General features: G+C 38.6%; 1 protein-coding gene across 1 annotated transcript in view; it reads right to left on the bottom strand.

Moving 5' to 3' along the window:
- Window positions 1–17,536, bottom strand: part of NWD2 (NACHT and WD repeat domain containing 2) — a gene marked incomplete at its 5' end in the record, with an annotated part of 139,696 nt that overhangs the window by 69,679 nt on the left and 52,481 nt on the right. Inside the window, one exon of the mRNA XM_005859739.2 lies at window positions 16,125–16,213. Within this exon, the coding sequence (XP_005859801.2) occupies window positions 16,125–16,213 (89 nt within the window). The remainder of the gene's footprint in view (window positions 1–16,124; window positions 16,214–17,536) is intronic.

Genomic DNA, 17,536 nt, shown 5'->3' with positions numbered 1-17,536 from the left:
TTTTTTTTTTATCCCATGATGGGTTGGGGATGAACATGATCATTTCTTATGTTCCTGATTACACTGTTGACGTGGGCCCAGAGAAAATGAAATGTTAAATGTCAGAGGCTTTGCAGTGCAGGCTTTCATTATATTGAAATGGGAATAGGACTTCAAAAAATGTTTGAAAGCAGCTGGGATATGGTTATACATTATGTGAGACAATTAAATAACAAAGTTTGTTACTGAATGTCTTTTAATATGAGAAGGGAAAGCCACGATGGGCATCAATATATACTGACCTGAAGTTAAACATCTACATTTCTTTCTTTTCTTTTCTTTCTTTCTTTTTAAAGAAAAGAACCTGTTATTATTATGGTTTATCGCACGGGGATAGACATGTTGTTTATGTCTGTGTTATCTACAAGCAACCTTGCTTTCATCAATATATACCTGAAAACCATGTATTGGGAAGCAATGAAAGGTATGCCTTACTAAGAAATGAGGATAATAGGAGCTTCTATCTCCTTACTTCAAAGACTACAGGGAAGATTCTGAGAGTCTGTAAAAACTTTTGCAAGTACACGCTTTGAAAAATTTGCTATGGAGAGCAGTATGGGTTTCACTCCCTTTACTCAACTGCTATCGGCATAAGGTAAATGTTTCCAATCGTAGCTTTGAAGATTTCTTCTTTTCCTTTCCTGATTTCACACAGCAGGAAAAAACCCTCCCCTCCTTACTGGCTGTTTGTGTGGCATTCAATGAGATGGAAGCACAGAGCAGGGGTTCTCCACGGTACCCCAAGGAGAGGCCGGGGATTTTGTGTGCTTCCCAGGCCATGGCCCCACACAGGTGTTTTTATCTATCTGCATTTAAGGTTTTAGACATATAACAGCTTCTTTAAAAAATATTCCCCCAGCCCAGTCCATGAATTTCATAATATATGAAACTATCAGCACCGATTTTGGGTTCTTCCCTTTAATCTACCTTAGAAGGTTTAATCACAATATTAAGGAAGGATACATCTGAAATTATACCATCACTGTCCAATATGAGAGCCTTTAGCTGTGGCTATTTAAAATTCAATACAAATGAATTAAAAATTCAGCTCTTCAAATGCTCAATAGTAACATGTGGCTACTGACTACCATGCTGGATGGCAGAGCTATGGAATACTTTACCACCATATAAAGTTTAATTGGACTGAACTGTAAATTACTGAGATTCATATACTGAAATAATTAGAATAAGATATTTTGGCCATCTTCCAATAAACTATCAAAATAAACACACACTGACTGCAATGCTAACGGTAACTCTTAGTTGTGCCATGCATGAGCTAACAACTACACATAGAGCCTGGTCTCCAGCCTTTTGGCTGACGTTGTTTGGCTATATCTGAGGAAAGGTCTGATTTAGAACAAATTGAAGAGAAACAGAAATGTATTTATGAATTTGTAAATATGTAAATATGAAGATTAATATAATGATATATATATATATATCTGTTCTTCTCTTACCTACCTTCTTTTAATGACAAAATTATATAAAGTAATAATTATAACAGTATGTCAGTGGGTTTGTAACATATATATAGACATCACATATGTAACAATAGCACAAAAGGGAATGGGGTTACATAGGAGTAATCTTTCTATAGCTCACTGGAATTAACTTAGCATAAATTACAAGTAGATTCTGATAAGATGTATATGCCATAAAATAACTACAAAGAAAAAAATTCAAAAGAAGTGAAAAAATCATTAAAGGAATTAAAATGTTACACCAGAAAATATTCACTTAATACAAAGCAAAGAAGTAAAGGAGGAACAGAGGAACACAAAAGACATGAATCACAGAAAAAAAAGTAAAATGGCAAATGTAAATCCAACTACACCAATAATACAATTAAGTGTGATTGCATTAACAATCATGTCAAAGGCAGATCAGGTAAAAACAACACCTACCTATATGTAATCTAAAGGAGACACACTTAGCTTCAAATATGTTGAAAGTAAAAGGGCAGAAAAGGATACACCACACAAACAGCAACTGTAAGGAACCTCATGTCTATACTAATATCAAACAAAAGAGATAGGAATGAGAAGGGCCATTTTATGATAAAAGGGTCAATCCATCAGAAGATATAACAATTATATTGCTACTAACAATAAAGCATTAATATACATGAAGCACAAACTGACATAAATGATGGGAGGAACAGACATTTCAACTATCATGGTTGGAGACCTGAATATCTGACATTCGATAATGGGAATAACAACTAGAAAGAAGATCAACAAAACAAGAAGAGTGGAATAATACTATAATCTAACATTTCTATAGAACAATGTATCCAACAACAACAGCATACACATTGTTCTCAAATACACATAAGACATTCTCCAGGATAGAACATAAAATAGATAATAAAACAAGGCCCTATAAACTTAACCAGATTTAAATTATATAAAGAATGTTCTCTGAATATAATGCAATGATGTTAGAAGTCAATAACAGAAAGAAATTTGGGAAACTCACAAGTATATGGAAATTAACACAATCTTAACTTATGAATCAAAGAATAAATCCCATGGGATTCAGTTAAAGCAGAACTTAAAGGGAAATTTATAGCTGTAAACATCTATATTACAAAAGATTTCAAATCAATAATCTAACTTTCTACCTTAAGACAGCAGAAAAAGAACAAGCTAAAGCAAGCAGAAGTAAAGAAATCATAGAGTACAATGGAAATTAATGAAACAATAGAGAAAATCAATGAAACCAAAAGTTGGTTCTTTGGGATCAAGAAAATAGACAAAACTTTAGCTGGGTTGACCAAAACAGCCACCCCACAAAACAAACAAACAAACAAACAAACAAACAAAAGAGCGAGGAGACTCTCAAAAATTACTAAAATCAGCAGTGAAAGAGAGGCCATTACTATTGACTTTACAGAAAAAAATTAAAAAATACTATGAACAATTGTATGCCAATGTATGAAGTTACTGAATGAAACTGACAAATTTCTAGAGACACAAGTTACATAAATTGACTCAAGACAAAATAGAAAATGTGAAGACATTTTTAACAAGAGATTAAATAGTAATTTTTAAAAACTGTACAAGAAATAAAGCCTAGTTCCATATAGATGTGCTGGTAAAATTTACCAAACATATAAAGAAGAATTAATACCAATTCTTCACAGCCTCCCAAAAATTAGAAGAGAACACTTTCCAATGTATTCTATGATACCAAAGTCAGACAAGTAAGCCAGGAAACTATAGAGCAATATCTCTTATGAATATAAAACAAATATCCTCAACAAAAATACCAGAAAACCTATTCAGCAACATATATAAAGGACTATACAACACAGCTAGGTGGAATTGATCCCAGGGATGCAAGGGTGATTTACCATCAGAAAATCAAACTAATATAATATACTACATATTAATAGAATAATGGACAAAAACCATATGAGCAATCTCAACAGACAGAAAGGAGCATCTGATAAAATCCAACACCCCTTGACGATAAAAACATTTAACAAACTGGGAATAGAAATTAACTTCATAAACCTAAATAAAAGGCATGCATGAAAAAACTACACCTAATATAATGCTTTAATTAAGAAAGACAAAGCTTTCTCCCTAAGATTAGGAACACGAGAAGGATGTCTACTCTCAGTGCTTTTTATTCAACACTGTACTGAAGGTTCCAGCTAGGGCTTAGGCAGGAAAAAAAATAAAATACATTGAGATAGGAAAGGAAGAAGTAGGTCTATCTTTATTCAAAGATGACATGATCTTGTACAGTTAACCCTTGAACAACATGGAAGTTAGAGGTGCTGACCCCTTATGCAGTAAAAAATCTGAATATAACTTTTGAGTCCCCCCAAAATTAACTACTAATAACCTACTGTTGACCAGAAGTCTTACTGATAACAAACTACTGATTAACACATTTTGTATCTATGTGTTTAATAAACTAGTACTGTACCCTTACAATAAAGAAAGCTAAAGAAAAGAAAATGTTAAGAAAATCATAAGAAAAAATACATTTACAGTATTTATTGGAAAAAAATCCACGTATAAGAGTACCCAATTAGTTCAAACACATGTAGTTCAAAGGTCAACTGCATATTGAAAATCCTAAGGAAACCACTAAAAATCTGTTGAAACTAGTGACCAAAATTAACTACTAATAGCCTACTGTTGACCAGAAGTCTTATTGATAACAAACTACTGATTAACACATTTTGTATGTATGTGTTTTATAAACTAGTACTGTACCCTTACAATGAAGAAAGGTAAAGAAAAGAAAATGTTAAGAAAATCATAAGGAAGAAAAAATACATTTACAGTATTTATTGGAAAAAAAATCCACGTATAAGAGTACCCACGTAGTTCAAACACGTGTAATTCAAAGGTCAACTGTATATTGAAAATCCTAAGGAAACCATTAAAAATCTGTTGAAACTAGTGCGTTGAACAAGGTTATAGGATATAAGATCAATATACAAAAACCAGTTGTACTTCTATACAATAGCAATGAGCAATCAAAGATGAAATTAAAAAATTTAAATTCCATTTAAAAGCACATCAGAAAGAACAAAAGGAATAAATTTAGGAAATGTAAAATTTATACTCTGAAAATTACAAAACACAAAGAAGATCTGAATAAACTGAAAAACATCTCTTGTCAATGAATTGGGAGACAATGTGTTAAGCTGACAATATTTATCTACAGACTTAGTGCAATCACTATAAAACTCTTAGTTGACTTATTTACAGAAATTGACAAGCTGATCCCAAAATTCATATGGAAATTCAAGAGACCCAGAATAGCCAAAACAATCTTTTGTAAAAGAAGTATAAAGTTGAAGGACTCAAACTTCCAGATTTCAAACTTACTATAAAGCTACAATAATTAAGACAGTGTAGTACTAGCATTAGGATATCTAATAGAATAAAATTGAGAATTCAGAAATAAATCATCACACTTAGGGCCAACTGATTTCAACAAGGGTGCCAAAACAATTCAAAGAGGAATAGTTTTTTTCAACAAATGGTGCTGGGCAACTGGATATTCATATGGGAAAGAATAAGTTTGACCCCTACCTCACTCCATATATAAAATATAACTCAAAATACATCACAGATATAAAGAGTTAAAACTATGAAACTCTAATTTTTTAAAAATATAGGGTATCTCTTTGTGACCTTGGATTTGACAGTGGTTTCTTAGACATGAGAGCAAAGTATAAGTAATCAAAACAAAAAGGATAAATTGAATTTCTTCAAAATTAAAAAGTTTTGTGCTTCAAAGGACCCATAAAGAAAGCAAAAGAGAACCCTCAGAGTGAAAGAAAATATTTGCAAATCATATATTTGGTAGCGTACTTGTATCTAGAATATATAAGGAACACCTACAACTTAATAGTAATAAGGCAAATAACCCAATTAAAAATGGACAAAAAATATGAGTGGACATTTCTTCACAGAGTATATAGAGATTGCCAATAAACATATTAAAACATGTTCAATATCATTAGTCACCAGGGAAGTGCAAATTAAAACTACAAAAAGGTAACACTTCATATCCCCTAGGATGGCTATACCACAAAGACATGTGTTGATGAGGATATGGAGCAATTGGAACCTTCAACACTGCTGCTGGGACTATACAATGATGCAACCACTTTGAAAAACAGTCTGGCAGTTCCTCAGATATTTAAACAAAGTTACCACATGATCCAGCAATTCTCCTAGGTATATACCCAACTGAAATGAAAACATAGGTACACACAAAAACTTGAACTTGAATATTCATAGCAGCATTATTTATAATAAACAAAAAGTGGAAAAAATATAAATGTCTATCAAGTTATCAATGGAGACATAAAATGGTATATTCATACATATATCGGCAATAAAAAGTAATGAAATACTGACCCAATGCCACAACAAGGAGGAGCCTTGAAAACATTATGCTAAATGCAAGAAGCCAGTCACAAAAGACCACCTGTCCCATGATTCCATTTATATAAAACTAGAGGCCCAGTGCACGAAATTCATGCACTCGGCGGGGGTAGGGGGTGTCCCTCAGCCTGGCCTGCGCCCTCTCTTGATGACGGCTTAAGCCACCAGTCGGACATCCTTAGCACTGCTGCGGAGACGGGAGAGGCTCCCACCACTGCTGCCGCGCTAGCCAGCTGTGAGCCTGGCTTCTGGCTAAGCAGTGCTCCCCCTGCATTGAGCGTCTGTCCCCTGGTGGTCAGTGCGTGTCATAGTGACCCATCATTCCCCTGTTTGGTTGATTTGCATATTAGCCTTTTATTATATAAAATGTCTAGAATAGGCAAATCTATAGAAACGAAAAGTAGATAAGTGGTTGCCCAGAGCCGGGAGGAAAGGGAATAGGGCAATTAGGGAGTTACAGTGAAAGGGCACAGATTTCCTTTGGGGTGATGAAAACATTCTAAAATTGATTTGGGTAATGCTCACACAACTGCGAATATGCTAAAAACTGTATACTTTAAATGGGCAAATTTTGTAGTATGTGAACTGAATTATATCTCAGTAACACTTTGCACATCTAATTTGTATTGTGATTTTCTTACAGGCCTTACATCCTCTATTCATAGAATTGAGTGCATGAACAGGGTAAGTTTAAGTCAAGCGCTTGGCCTATTAAGAGCTAGACAATGAGATCTAACGACCTATGTGTAGACCAAATGACCAGGGCAAAAGTTGAAACAAGGCTTTCACTTATATTTTAAAATAGGAGCCTAAATGTCACACTATTTATTTGCTGTGAATGGGAGTCTTTTGTAATAGTTTTTGCACCTGTTATTCCCTTAGAGTTTGGTCAGCCCTGTCCTCTTCCAAGCCTTCATAATTCATTTCCTCATGTCAGGAATTCTGTTTAAATATTCTCCTCCTTCCAGCTTTGCTCCTTTAAAGTGTTTCCCGCCTCCCTCAAATGTCTTTATGGTCAGACCATGATGAAAAAAGATAAAAATCAAGCAACCGTGAAGATAGGGAGGAAATAAATAAATGAGACATCTGACTTATGCAACACAAAACACCATTTGGGGCAAACGACATGACATATATCCGCATGATCAATAACTGGCACAAAGTAGCTGGAACCCAAAGTGCTCAACAAGACAAGATTTATTATATACTTAAAAAATTAAGTTTAGCTTTTAGCCTAATGTCCAGGCACTGCAGACACTGGAATCTAATTTACTATTTATTGGAATACTAACTTGTTGACAGCACATTTTATGTGCCTTTACTTATTTCATCATTAAGTATAAAAGCTCAGGAAAGTAATTTGATTTTATCTCTTTTTACTTAAAACCATCTAACTTGTTTTAAACTATTCTTAGGGAAGGTCATTTATCATGCTTATGATAATGTGCTGAATTGGTCTGAAAACAAAAAAACAGCAGATACAAGCCCTAACAAATTTTAACCACTTGAAATCAGACATAATAATTTAAATACGAAGATTACTGAACAAACAATAGAGCAAACTATCAGAAACAAATCATAACCTCATGCTTTACTGAGAAACAAAACGAGACCCAGATTTGAATTCATAATGGCTTCACCCTATTTCTTCAAAGAGCTTTTACATTTAAATGTTTTCCAAAATGTTTTCCCATGCCCCATGACATTACTGAAGAGAACAAAAATGTAAATATAGAGACAATAGCACTGGTTTAGTGTCTGAACAAGGATAGTCCTGAAATGAAGGTTGTTCCTCCAAGTTATTACAATGGGAAGCTACACACTCATTCCAATGATCCTGCTACTGCCCAGGGCATTTCCTCTGTAGGAATCATCACATTTTGTATTGAAAAAAAACTCCTGTCACTTTATCGTTGGAGTTTGTTTTTATTACAAATGTTATTGTCCCTGCTTTAATGGCATTTACATTTATAAGACACTAGTAGCCCTGCGCACAAATCTGTGCATGAGTAGCTCGCTGCTGCCTGCCTCAGCTGGCCACCCCACCCGCCACCGCTGCAGGTATCTCTCTGCCACTCGTAGCTTGCTTGCTGCCCCACCCTCCTGTAGCTCTCCACCGCTTGTAGATTGGTCCTGACGTTAAGGCGTCCTGGCTAATTTGCATATTCCTCTATTATTATATTAGAAGATGGCTCTGAAAAGACCTTTAGCTCTTTTAAAAAATCAAATCTATTCTTAAAGGGACTATATCTGCCACTACTAAAAATATTCAGAATAACACAGAGCAGGTTCAGAAAGATTTGGACAGAAACATTCTTGTGCTATGGACATAACTTTCAAGGTCAATACAGAGGAGAAGTCAGCACTCATTTGAGTTGGCTTAGGCCAGTGGTCGGCAAACTCATTAGTCAACAGAGCCAAATATCAACAGTACAACGATTGAAATTTCTTTTGAGAGCCAAATTTTTTAAACTTAAACTATATAGGTAGGTACATTGTTATTAACTTAATTAGGGTACTCCTAAGCTGGCCTTTGCTGAAAACGTCCTCAATCTGATTGAGGTACGTTCGCTGAGGTCGACCCCTTCCAACTCTCCCATTCACACTCGTCTTGTATACTTCTTTCGTCTATCTCCTTTCGTTCAACCTCTCTATATGTCCAGACCATCTCAACATACCTTTCTCAATCCTCGACACTACATCTTCTTTCACTCCACAACGTTCCCTAAAATTAACTTAATAAACTTTAAAGTTTTAAGTCAACTTCGCACTGTACGTGTGCGCCCGCACGTGGTATTTTGTGGAAGAGCCACACTCAAGGGGCCAAAGAGCCGCATGTGGCTCGCGAGCCGCGGTTTGCCGACCACTGGCTTAGGCAGTTGTGTTCCAGGACTAGAATATTAATCTCAGAGGAGAAGGTGAACAGGGAGGAGTCTTAAACTTCAGACTAGGTTTGTCAGATACTGTTTGCCCATGGTGAGTTATGCTTTCTAGATATGGTAATTCTCACTCTAGTTAGAATGTCTTTCCCCAGATTAATGGTATGTAAGAAAAAACACACACCCTCTTCAGGTCTACTCACCCATATCCACGCTAGAACTACTGCAAATACTGACTTTAGGTCACCTGCTGGTCATGAGGTATATGGGATCATGACTAAGATGCACATTTCTGGGAAAATCAGGTCCTTTATCAAGCCCAGGAAGGACTGGCTGGCCCCAATGGACATACACCATCACTAGAAGGAAAGAGGGTCCCAAAGCAGAGCCTCATGAAGAAAGCAAACTGCTCAGACCTGATGCCTCACTGTCTTGGGCGAGTTAGCCTCTGGGCAGCTTTAACAATAACTGATGGTCAGGAAGATCTGAGCCATCAACTAAGGCAGGTCCCCTGACTCTGAAGGCTTCATGAACACAGAGGCAGAGAGAAGGGACCAGGAGTTGCTGGAGGCACAGAAGGAGCCACAAGCCAGAATCCACAGGGCACCTGTGTGGAGTGTGATAAGCTGGAGAACTCACTGCACCAAGGAAGCTCAGCCAGGCTGCGGCCAGGTACCAGCTTCCTTCAGTGGAGGGACACCTGGCCTCCGACAAAGGATGTGACTGAGTGAAACCCGGCACAGGCTCTGTGCTTCCCTGGTCACTGTTGTTTATGACGGTCCTCTCTGTGAGACCGCAAACTCCATGAGGGCAGGGACCATGTCTGTTTTCAACACTCTGGTATCCACCGCACCCCCACAACTCGGCCTGGTGCAGAGCAGAGGCTCAAGAAAGTCTGTGAATAAATGAATAAAGCTCCTTGGACCAAGCACCTTCATCTGCTGCTGGGGAACTAGGACAGACATCGGTGAGGAAGAAAGACAGGAGCCTGAAGGGTATATGCATAGGAGACTGTTCTTCAGACAGGGTAAGAGGGACTTCTAGACAGAACACCACCACACATGTGACATGGCCTGCCTGTTGGCAGATGAGGTCATAGCATCATGATTTTAGAAGCTTAAAGGTCACAACATCATAATTCTGGGAGCTGGAAGGAAATAAAGAACAGGTAGAAGAAAACAGTTTCAGTTACTTTTCAATGGTTTATAAATAACTACAGGCCCAGTGCACAATATTCATGCATGGGTTGAGTCCCCAGGCCTGACCAGCGATCAGGGCTGATCAGGGCCTTCTTTCATTCCGTGCTGCCCCCTGGTGGTCAGCACACATCATAGTGAGCGACCGAACTCCCAGTCTCCTGGTGGAACTACTGAGGGGACACTTTGCATATTAGCCTTTTATATTTATAGATTATTGACAAAGTAAACCTCTAAAATGAGTGTTCTTTTTACTCTGCAAAGACTTGTTAAAAGCTCTCCTCTCCCTCCTGTAAGAAATAAAAAATGAGAATGGAAAGAAATAGCTACCCTGTGTTCAGAATTTGACAAGAGCTTCATGGTGATTGTACCCAATTGGGACGCTTAAATGTCACCTGCAAATGGGATTCTGTTTATTAAAGGACTCATCTTATTGGGTGGTTTCCAGTGTTGGGTAACCAGCCACAACTGAGCAGAATTAAACATTCAGCAAAGCACAGCTCCTCCAGTAAATCTTCCCACAATGCCACTGCTCTCCACTTAGAAACATATTAGGCAGAAGAGTGTCTATACACACAAAGTAACAGAACAACAACAAAGCTATCTTGGGAAGTCAGGCATGAGAATTCCAGAAGAGCCATTCCATGATGCAGAAGCAGTGAGCTGTGATTATTTACAATTAAAATGGAGCAACTGAAGGTCAATTATGACATAAGGTTTTCCTTCCCTTCTTCCATCTCTATTCCTCTTTCCTTCCCCCTTCTTATAAAATGACTCATGGATGGGAGAAAGATGATGTAACATTTTCACGTAATATTAACTTGGTAAAACCTGCTCGGGCTGTGATAGACAGGACCGGAACGCAAAGTGAGCTAGACAGATTGCAGAGCTGGTCTGAGGGAAATGATGTGTGGGTCAATGAGAGGATATGCATTTCACTTGAGAAAGAAGCGGACATTTGATTACTAGGAAATGGGAAAGGGCACATTAGTTGACAGTGTGGAGAAAAGACCAAGGGCATCAGAACATATCCTGTCAATTATAAAGCCAATGGTGTGTTTTGGCAACGCAGGAGGCAAAATGCATTTTGAGATTCCTCAGTAGGCAGGCAGTAGGGAGGAAAAATGTGTGCAAAGAAGGAGACTGGGCTTCTTTTAGACCAGGAAGGATGCGGTGGGAAGAGAAGCGATAAAGAAAAGGTAGGTGGAAACAATTAATGAAGAACCTTCAGAGTGAGACTAATTGTTCAGTTTAGTAAATATTAGCAAGGTCAAGCTAGTATAAGGCTCACATAATTTAACTTAACCTATGACTCTGATGTGCACGGCGAAATGTACCTACTTTATTAAGTCTAAAAGGAGTATGGGTTTCCTGCCCAAGTCTCCATCCAGCCTCTGGTGGAGTGCCTTCCATGTGCCAGACACTTTGTGTGATTGCATTGAATTCTCATAACAATCCTGGGAAACAAACACTGTTCCATTCATTTTACAGAGAGGTCAACTATGTGTCCGAGATCAAGCACTCTGCCCAGTGTCACAGGACTAGTCATTTGTGGACCCAGAATCTAAATCCTAGTCTAACAGAAAAATGTATGCTGTTTCTGCAGGAGACCAATTCCAGCATGACAGCAGGGCTGCATCTGGGAATGGCTGAAGGCATTTCCCCAAACCTGAATAGGATACATTAAATTGATTCTTGGCTGCCAGACAGCTAAAAGGCATCTTAATCTACATGTTATTGCCTCCTACTGGCCAAACACCTGAACAGCCATAGGCTAATTCCCCCATTCTGACAATGTTTCTGTATACCCTTTGAAGTGTATATCTCTGCCTCGCCTCAGGACAAGTTGTGTTAATAAAAAGCATGGGGTCCTGGGGATGAAGAGAACCTAAAACCTTAGACTTTAAGACCTTAGAACTTAGCTCCTTTAGCTAAGCTCCTCTGACCCCCAAATGCCTTTCAAAATTATATCTCATCTCCGGACTCTTTATTAGTCTCTTGATTCCTATTTAATCTTATGCACGGCCTTCTCCAGATTCCTGAACCCTTCTTGATGCTGGGACAAGAACCCCGGCAGTTTCCGCTAGACCCTATACATGAAATAATGTGCTGCAATTTATGGAATCTATAATATCAGTTGTAGGATGCTCCAATAATGTACGTTCCACTGAAAAAGAGATGCACTGCCAATTACATCTTCACATATGACACACCACTTATTTGTAAGATGAATCCTGATTTCTGAGATGTCAAAATGGGGGAAAAGCATGCCTCTTACAATGAATGAAATCTGGTCACTATTGTTTAAGGAAGATTATCTGAGCAGCTATGAACAATCTGGACCAGAAGACAGGAAAGACAGAGAAGAGGTTGCCACTGTCATTCAGCTGCTAAGAAAAGGAAGCCTGAGTAAAGACAGAGCCTTGTGACATGGAAAGAGAAGGCGAACTTCTAAGAAACACGTTGGCAAAAGTAAGGGCACTTACTGAACACTGTAAGTTAAATAACGTTTCATTTAAATGCTTTGTCTTCTTCTGAAGCCATGTGTGTTCTCTGCTCTGAGTGGGGCTGATATTCGTTCCATTCAGCTGTTTCCATCTCTGAGCAGTCAGCCTACATATTTATTACACACACAATTGAAGTTCACGTAACCAGAGAGTCTGGAGCATTTTCATTAAGCATCTTAGTTGGAAAGTAAAAAGGACATACTAGAAAACAGACTGCCACATAGACATAGATAAAAGTCTGTGGCCTTGCTTAAAATGTAACTCCATATCCTATCCATTAAGTTTAAGAAAGATTTAACTAAATGGCCTACTATGTACCAGATACTTGACTAATCATTGGGATAAGATGAGTAAGACACATCCAGCCGTGAGAATTTTCCAATCTTACAGGTGATGAAAAAGTTGACCTAACCAGGTGTCTCATTATCTCCCCAGCTTGCTCTAGTCCATGCCATGGCCATTTCTTACCCGATCATCTTCCTACTTCTACCATTCTTCCCCACCCCATACTTGCTCCTCACAGAGCTTGTGTGACTCGTAACCGTAAGTCATATCATGTCACTCTTTTCTTTCTTACTCATTAAAATTCTAAGTCCTTAATCTTGGCCCATAAGGTCCCATATGATCTGACTTTGATGCCACTTGCTACAATAATTTCTCTTACTCCACTTTGCGCTTGGCTTCTTTACTGTTCCTAGAATATTCTAAACATGCTCACCCCTCACCCCTCAGGCCCTGTTGCCTACACCCAGCACCTTCCTCCCTAATGTCTCTGTGACTTGCTCTATCACTATCTGCAGATCTCTGCTCAAAGGTAGTTTTATTACTGAGTCCTTCTCTGGCGTTCCTTACCCCCCTTATCATAATGGCTTTACTTTTCTTAGAAACATTGACTGGGGAAAAAAAGCATCTATTACCACTGGAACTTATTTGTTGTTTGCCTCTTCTAACAATATTGGTTTGCTCTTGTATTTCCAACACTTGCAATGTTGACTGCCATGTGGTCAAGGGTCAATAAATGTGTCTTGAATGAACTGGATGAATGGCCGGGAGTTATGCATAGGATTTTAGGGGAGCAATGAGAAAAGTGTAAGGCATATTCTGGGAGGGACGGGAGACCAGAGAAGTCCTCCATAAGCAAGTAATATTGGGCTGAGGCTTCCTCCATTCACATTCTCATGCAGGTATTCATTTGCTCATTCAACACATTCTTATGGAGTTTTCCTCTATGATAGGAACTATTCTAGGACCAGGAATATGGGTGTCACAAAGGCAGACAAGTCCCTGTTCTTGTGGAACTTACACTCTAGAGGGAGAAAGACAACAAGTAAGCCAATGCATGAGTAAATAAGAAAAACATCCAATATTGACACATGCAATGCAAAGAACTAAAACAAGACGACATAAAAGAATGCCTAAGTGGTTACTTTAGATTGAGTCATTAGGGCAGTGACATTTCAGTGAGACCTGAAGGACAATAGGAAGATGAGCAGATGAGCCATTCCTATAGGGAGAGAACATCAAGGGCAAAATCCGTAAGTGGGAATGGGCTTGAAGTGTTCAAGGAACCAGATGGAGGACACGTAGCTGCAGGGCAGCGGGCAAGAGAAGAGGGCATGTCTTAAGATCAGATAGGAAGAGTATTAGGAGTAAATAGACTTGGGAGGTGATACAAGGGAAGAGCCAGATCGAAAAAGGTTGTAGGTGGCAAGGTGCATGAAATAGATTGGGATGGTTGAGTAACTCGAGGAAATTCATTTCTCCTGGGTTCAGTGCACAGCCGAGGACAGATTCTAGACTACTGTCTGGGTAAATTGTTTTTTTTTTTTTCCATGAAGCTCTGGCACCATATTTTGTTGCAGTTGGAAAGAGAACCATCTTTCTAGAAAACATATCTTCATGGAGATCAATAATCAATCTACCAGAAAAGACCATACCAAGATATATATTCTTAGAAGGTTCAGTTATTATATTATTTGGGCTCCTGTTAAGCTTAGAAGCTGGGAAGCCAATGCAACCTTGCATATTTTAATCTAAACACAACCTGAAACCTGCAAGCTGTCACCACCCCCATTTTAGACGCTTAACTGAAGGACTGGCAGGTTAAGTCACTCAGTGTAGACAGTTGGGGCTCAGTTCCGCTTCTGCTCTGCCCACCGCTGTTTGCACTGCTGTCCAGCATCTCATCAACTGATTCATTGAACCTGCCTCGAATGATACTTGCCATCCATTTTCCCTATGAATCTTGCTTGCTACAATTTTTCCTTTGGCGTTATCTGTCTTCTCCTGTGCCTGCCTGTGATTTAGAAAATGTATTTCTCTATTTTTCTCCTCAGCTAGTCCTAATCAATACCATGTCTTATGGAAGGTGTTCTGTAGCTCAAAGACTTCCTCCCTCTACTGACAAAAATGACACAAACCAACTCCCTCAATGATGGGATTACTATACTTGCACACATTTCTTCCTCGATAGTAACAGAGTCTCCAAGGTTGTCTGAGTCTTTAGAAATCTTGACAGATCAACATTTTTGTTATAGTTGTGATCCTGTTATCAGCAGAACCAGATTTCTCAAAGAAAGTAATGCTAAACTCACAACAAGAAATCTAATTTAGGTTCACAAGTTAACAAGCAAACAGTAACTACTCAATATGTTATGTCAGTGCCCTGTGGCTGACCAATTATGTATTGAGATTGAAGTCATCTGAGACTATTACTTTATGCAACATAACAGAAGGCATCATGAGATCTAACAAGATAAAATATATATCCAGGAGGAAACAGATGAAGGGTGAAATCTTCTTCCATGAGCAATGGCGCACCACAAACCTCGAGTACATATTCCTCACTTAACAATGTAAATACATAGTTAAGACCCAGCACAGGAGAATTAAGATTTCCATTGTAAATGAGGTTGAAAAAAGTCTGTCTAAATGTTATCCGTTGCAGGAGTCATTTATTTTTTCAACTTTTGGATGTCCAAGAGAGATCCAAGTTTTCAAGTACTTTTCTATTCGGTGGCCACATCAATGATGTCCCCAAATGCCAGGGTTTTCATAACGTGAGCAATGATATGCGCAGTTACTGTCTCTTGCCAGCATTTTCATAAACTTTAGCAGTTACTTTTTGTTTTTGGTAAATGGCAAATTCCTGAAATGCGGAAGGCAAGACAGAAGGCGGGGACTGCTTAGACTGCTGAAAGGAAATACCTGTGAGAAAGTTGGTCCCAATTTTCAGATGCCAAACATTTTTAGAGACCAGAGCTCAAAGGCAGGTGCTCAACAACCTTCACCTTTTTTATAATAGTGGAAATTGCCAAAAAGTACATGAACGTGATTAGAAGAAAAAGACAAGCCAATAACAGGCAGGGTCCAAGAAATAGCACAGAAGGGCAAAACATGGGAAATGACTAAATATTGTATCTCCATTTTCCAGTGTTTCTTTTTACCCACACTTATAGGAATGACATTTTTCAGGGCTTAAAATTAGTCTTTTCTAGCACCCACATTGTGACAAGAAACAAATACAAACATTAGTTATTTAGCTGACATAATTAAGAATGAAAATAACATCAGAGTTACCTGAAATTCTAATCCATAATTTTCTCTGCAGAATTCTCTCAATTTAGGATACACATTTTCTCTTAGTGCCTGTCTTTCTGCTCCCGTGTCTGTAGTAGAAAGAAAACAATACACACAGAAAGTGAATTATGTCCACATATATATATTTCTGGGAAAAAGAAAGCTTACAAATAAACATTAACAATAGTATGATCAAGCTGGGGTGCTGCATTGTGAAATAATGAGATATTTTACTGGGTGGGGGAGACCTGCTCTTCACTGAGCAGGGGGAGCAGAGACCCCCTACCAGGCACCCACAAGAAGCCCGCAGGACGGATGGGAGCCCCACTGCTCACTTCTGCGTGCTCTGGCAGAGCTGAGAATTCACAGTTGATCTTTTTTATTTTTTTAATTCTTCACCCAAGGACATGGGTGATAGGGAGAGGGAGAGAGGGAGAGAGAAACATTGATGTGAGAGTGAAACATCAACTGGCAGCCTTCCATATGGGAATGGAACCAATGACCTTTCAGTGCATGGGATGACGCTCCACACCAGCCAGGGCCACCGATGATTCTTTATGCCCAAGTAGACCCTCACATGGAGCTCTTAGCCATGGCCCCACTGTCTTTGGACAAGGTAGAAGGAAAAATTACGGGGCTATCTGGTGTTTTAGCCCCAATAAGTATAACTTTCAGAACACACACAGATTAATCTAGTTCCTAACTTCCAGAAAATCCAGACTCTATCACCATTTCCTATTGTATTTAGACATATGATGACTTTTACAAAATTTAGGACAGCATCCATGCAATCAGGACTATAATTAGGAAAGGCAAATTGTGGGAGCCAACACCCCAAACTAGCAGATTCCACAAACTGTACAGTCGATCAACCAGAGTTAAACCGAGTAACGTCTCCCACCTTGGATTTAAGGACTTCTGTTATATCAGAGAGGGGATTGTTTTACAGGTGCCACATTATGTCACAGCTTGGAAATAAAATATTTTTTATTTTCCATGTCATCAAAAATGAAAGAAGGAACAGAGAACCCAAAACCAGAAGACCCACGGACTGTGTGTGCCCTTCATGGTGACTATTTGGCACAGAAAGGGATTCCACAGCCAGTGCTGGACGATACCGTGCATCAAAGACGACACGAAGATTCTTACAGCAGAGAGGTGGTTCCTCGCCCAACAACCTTCAGTGCAAGATGAGACGTGGAGCTTTGAAAAATGAGGTTAATGTGTTATCTCATGAAGAGTACCATTTTCTCAATATACCTCAATCCAAGCCAAACGAGGAAACATTTGCCTACCACCTTTATAGCTGAGGAACCAATTTAAAAGAATTTCCTTATTATTCTTAAGCAGACCAGTCCAAGCAAACTTGGCCATCTGCTGTGTTGACCTGCTTACTTTCCTGCTGTTCTGAA

Source organism: Myotis brandtii, unplaced genomic scaffold (assembly GCF_000412655.1).
Source record: "Myotis brandtii unplaced genomic scaffold, ASM41265v1 scaffold1299, whole genome shotgun sequence".
Taxonomy (NCBI): Eukaryota; Metazoa; Chordata; class Mammalia; order Chiroptera; family Vespertilionidae; genus Myotis; species Myotis brandtii.
This window is presented reverse-complemented; position numbering and strand designations above follow the sequence as displayed.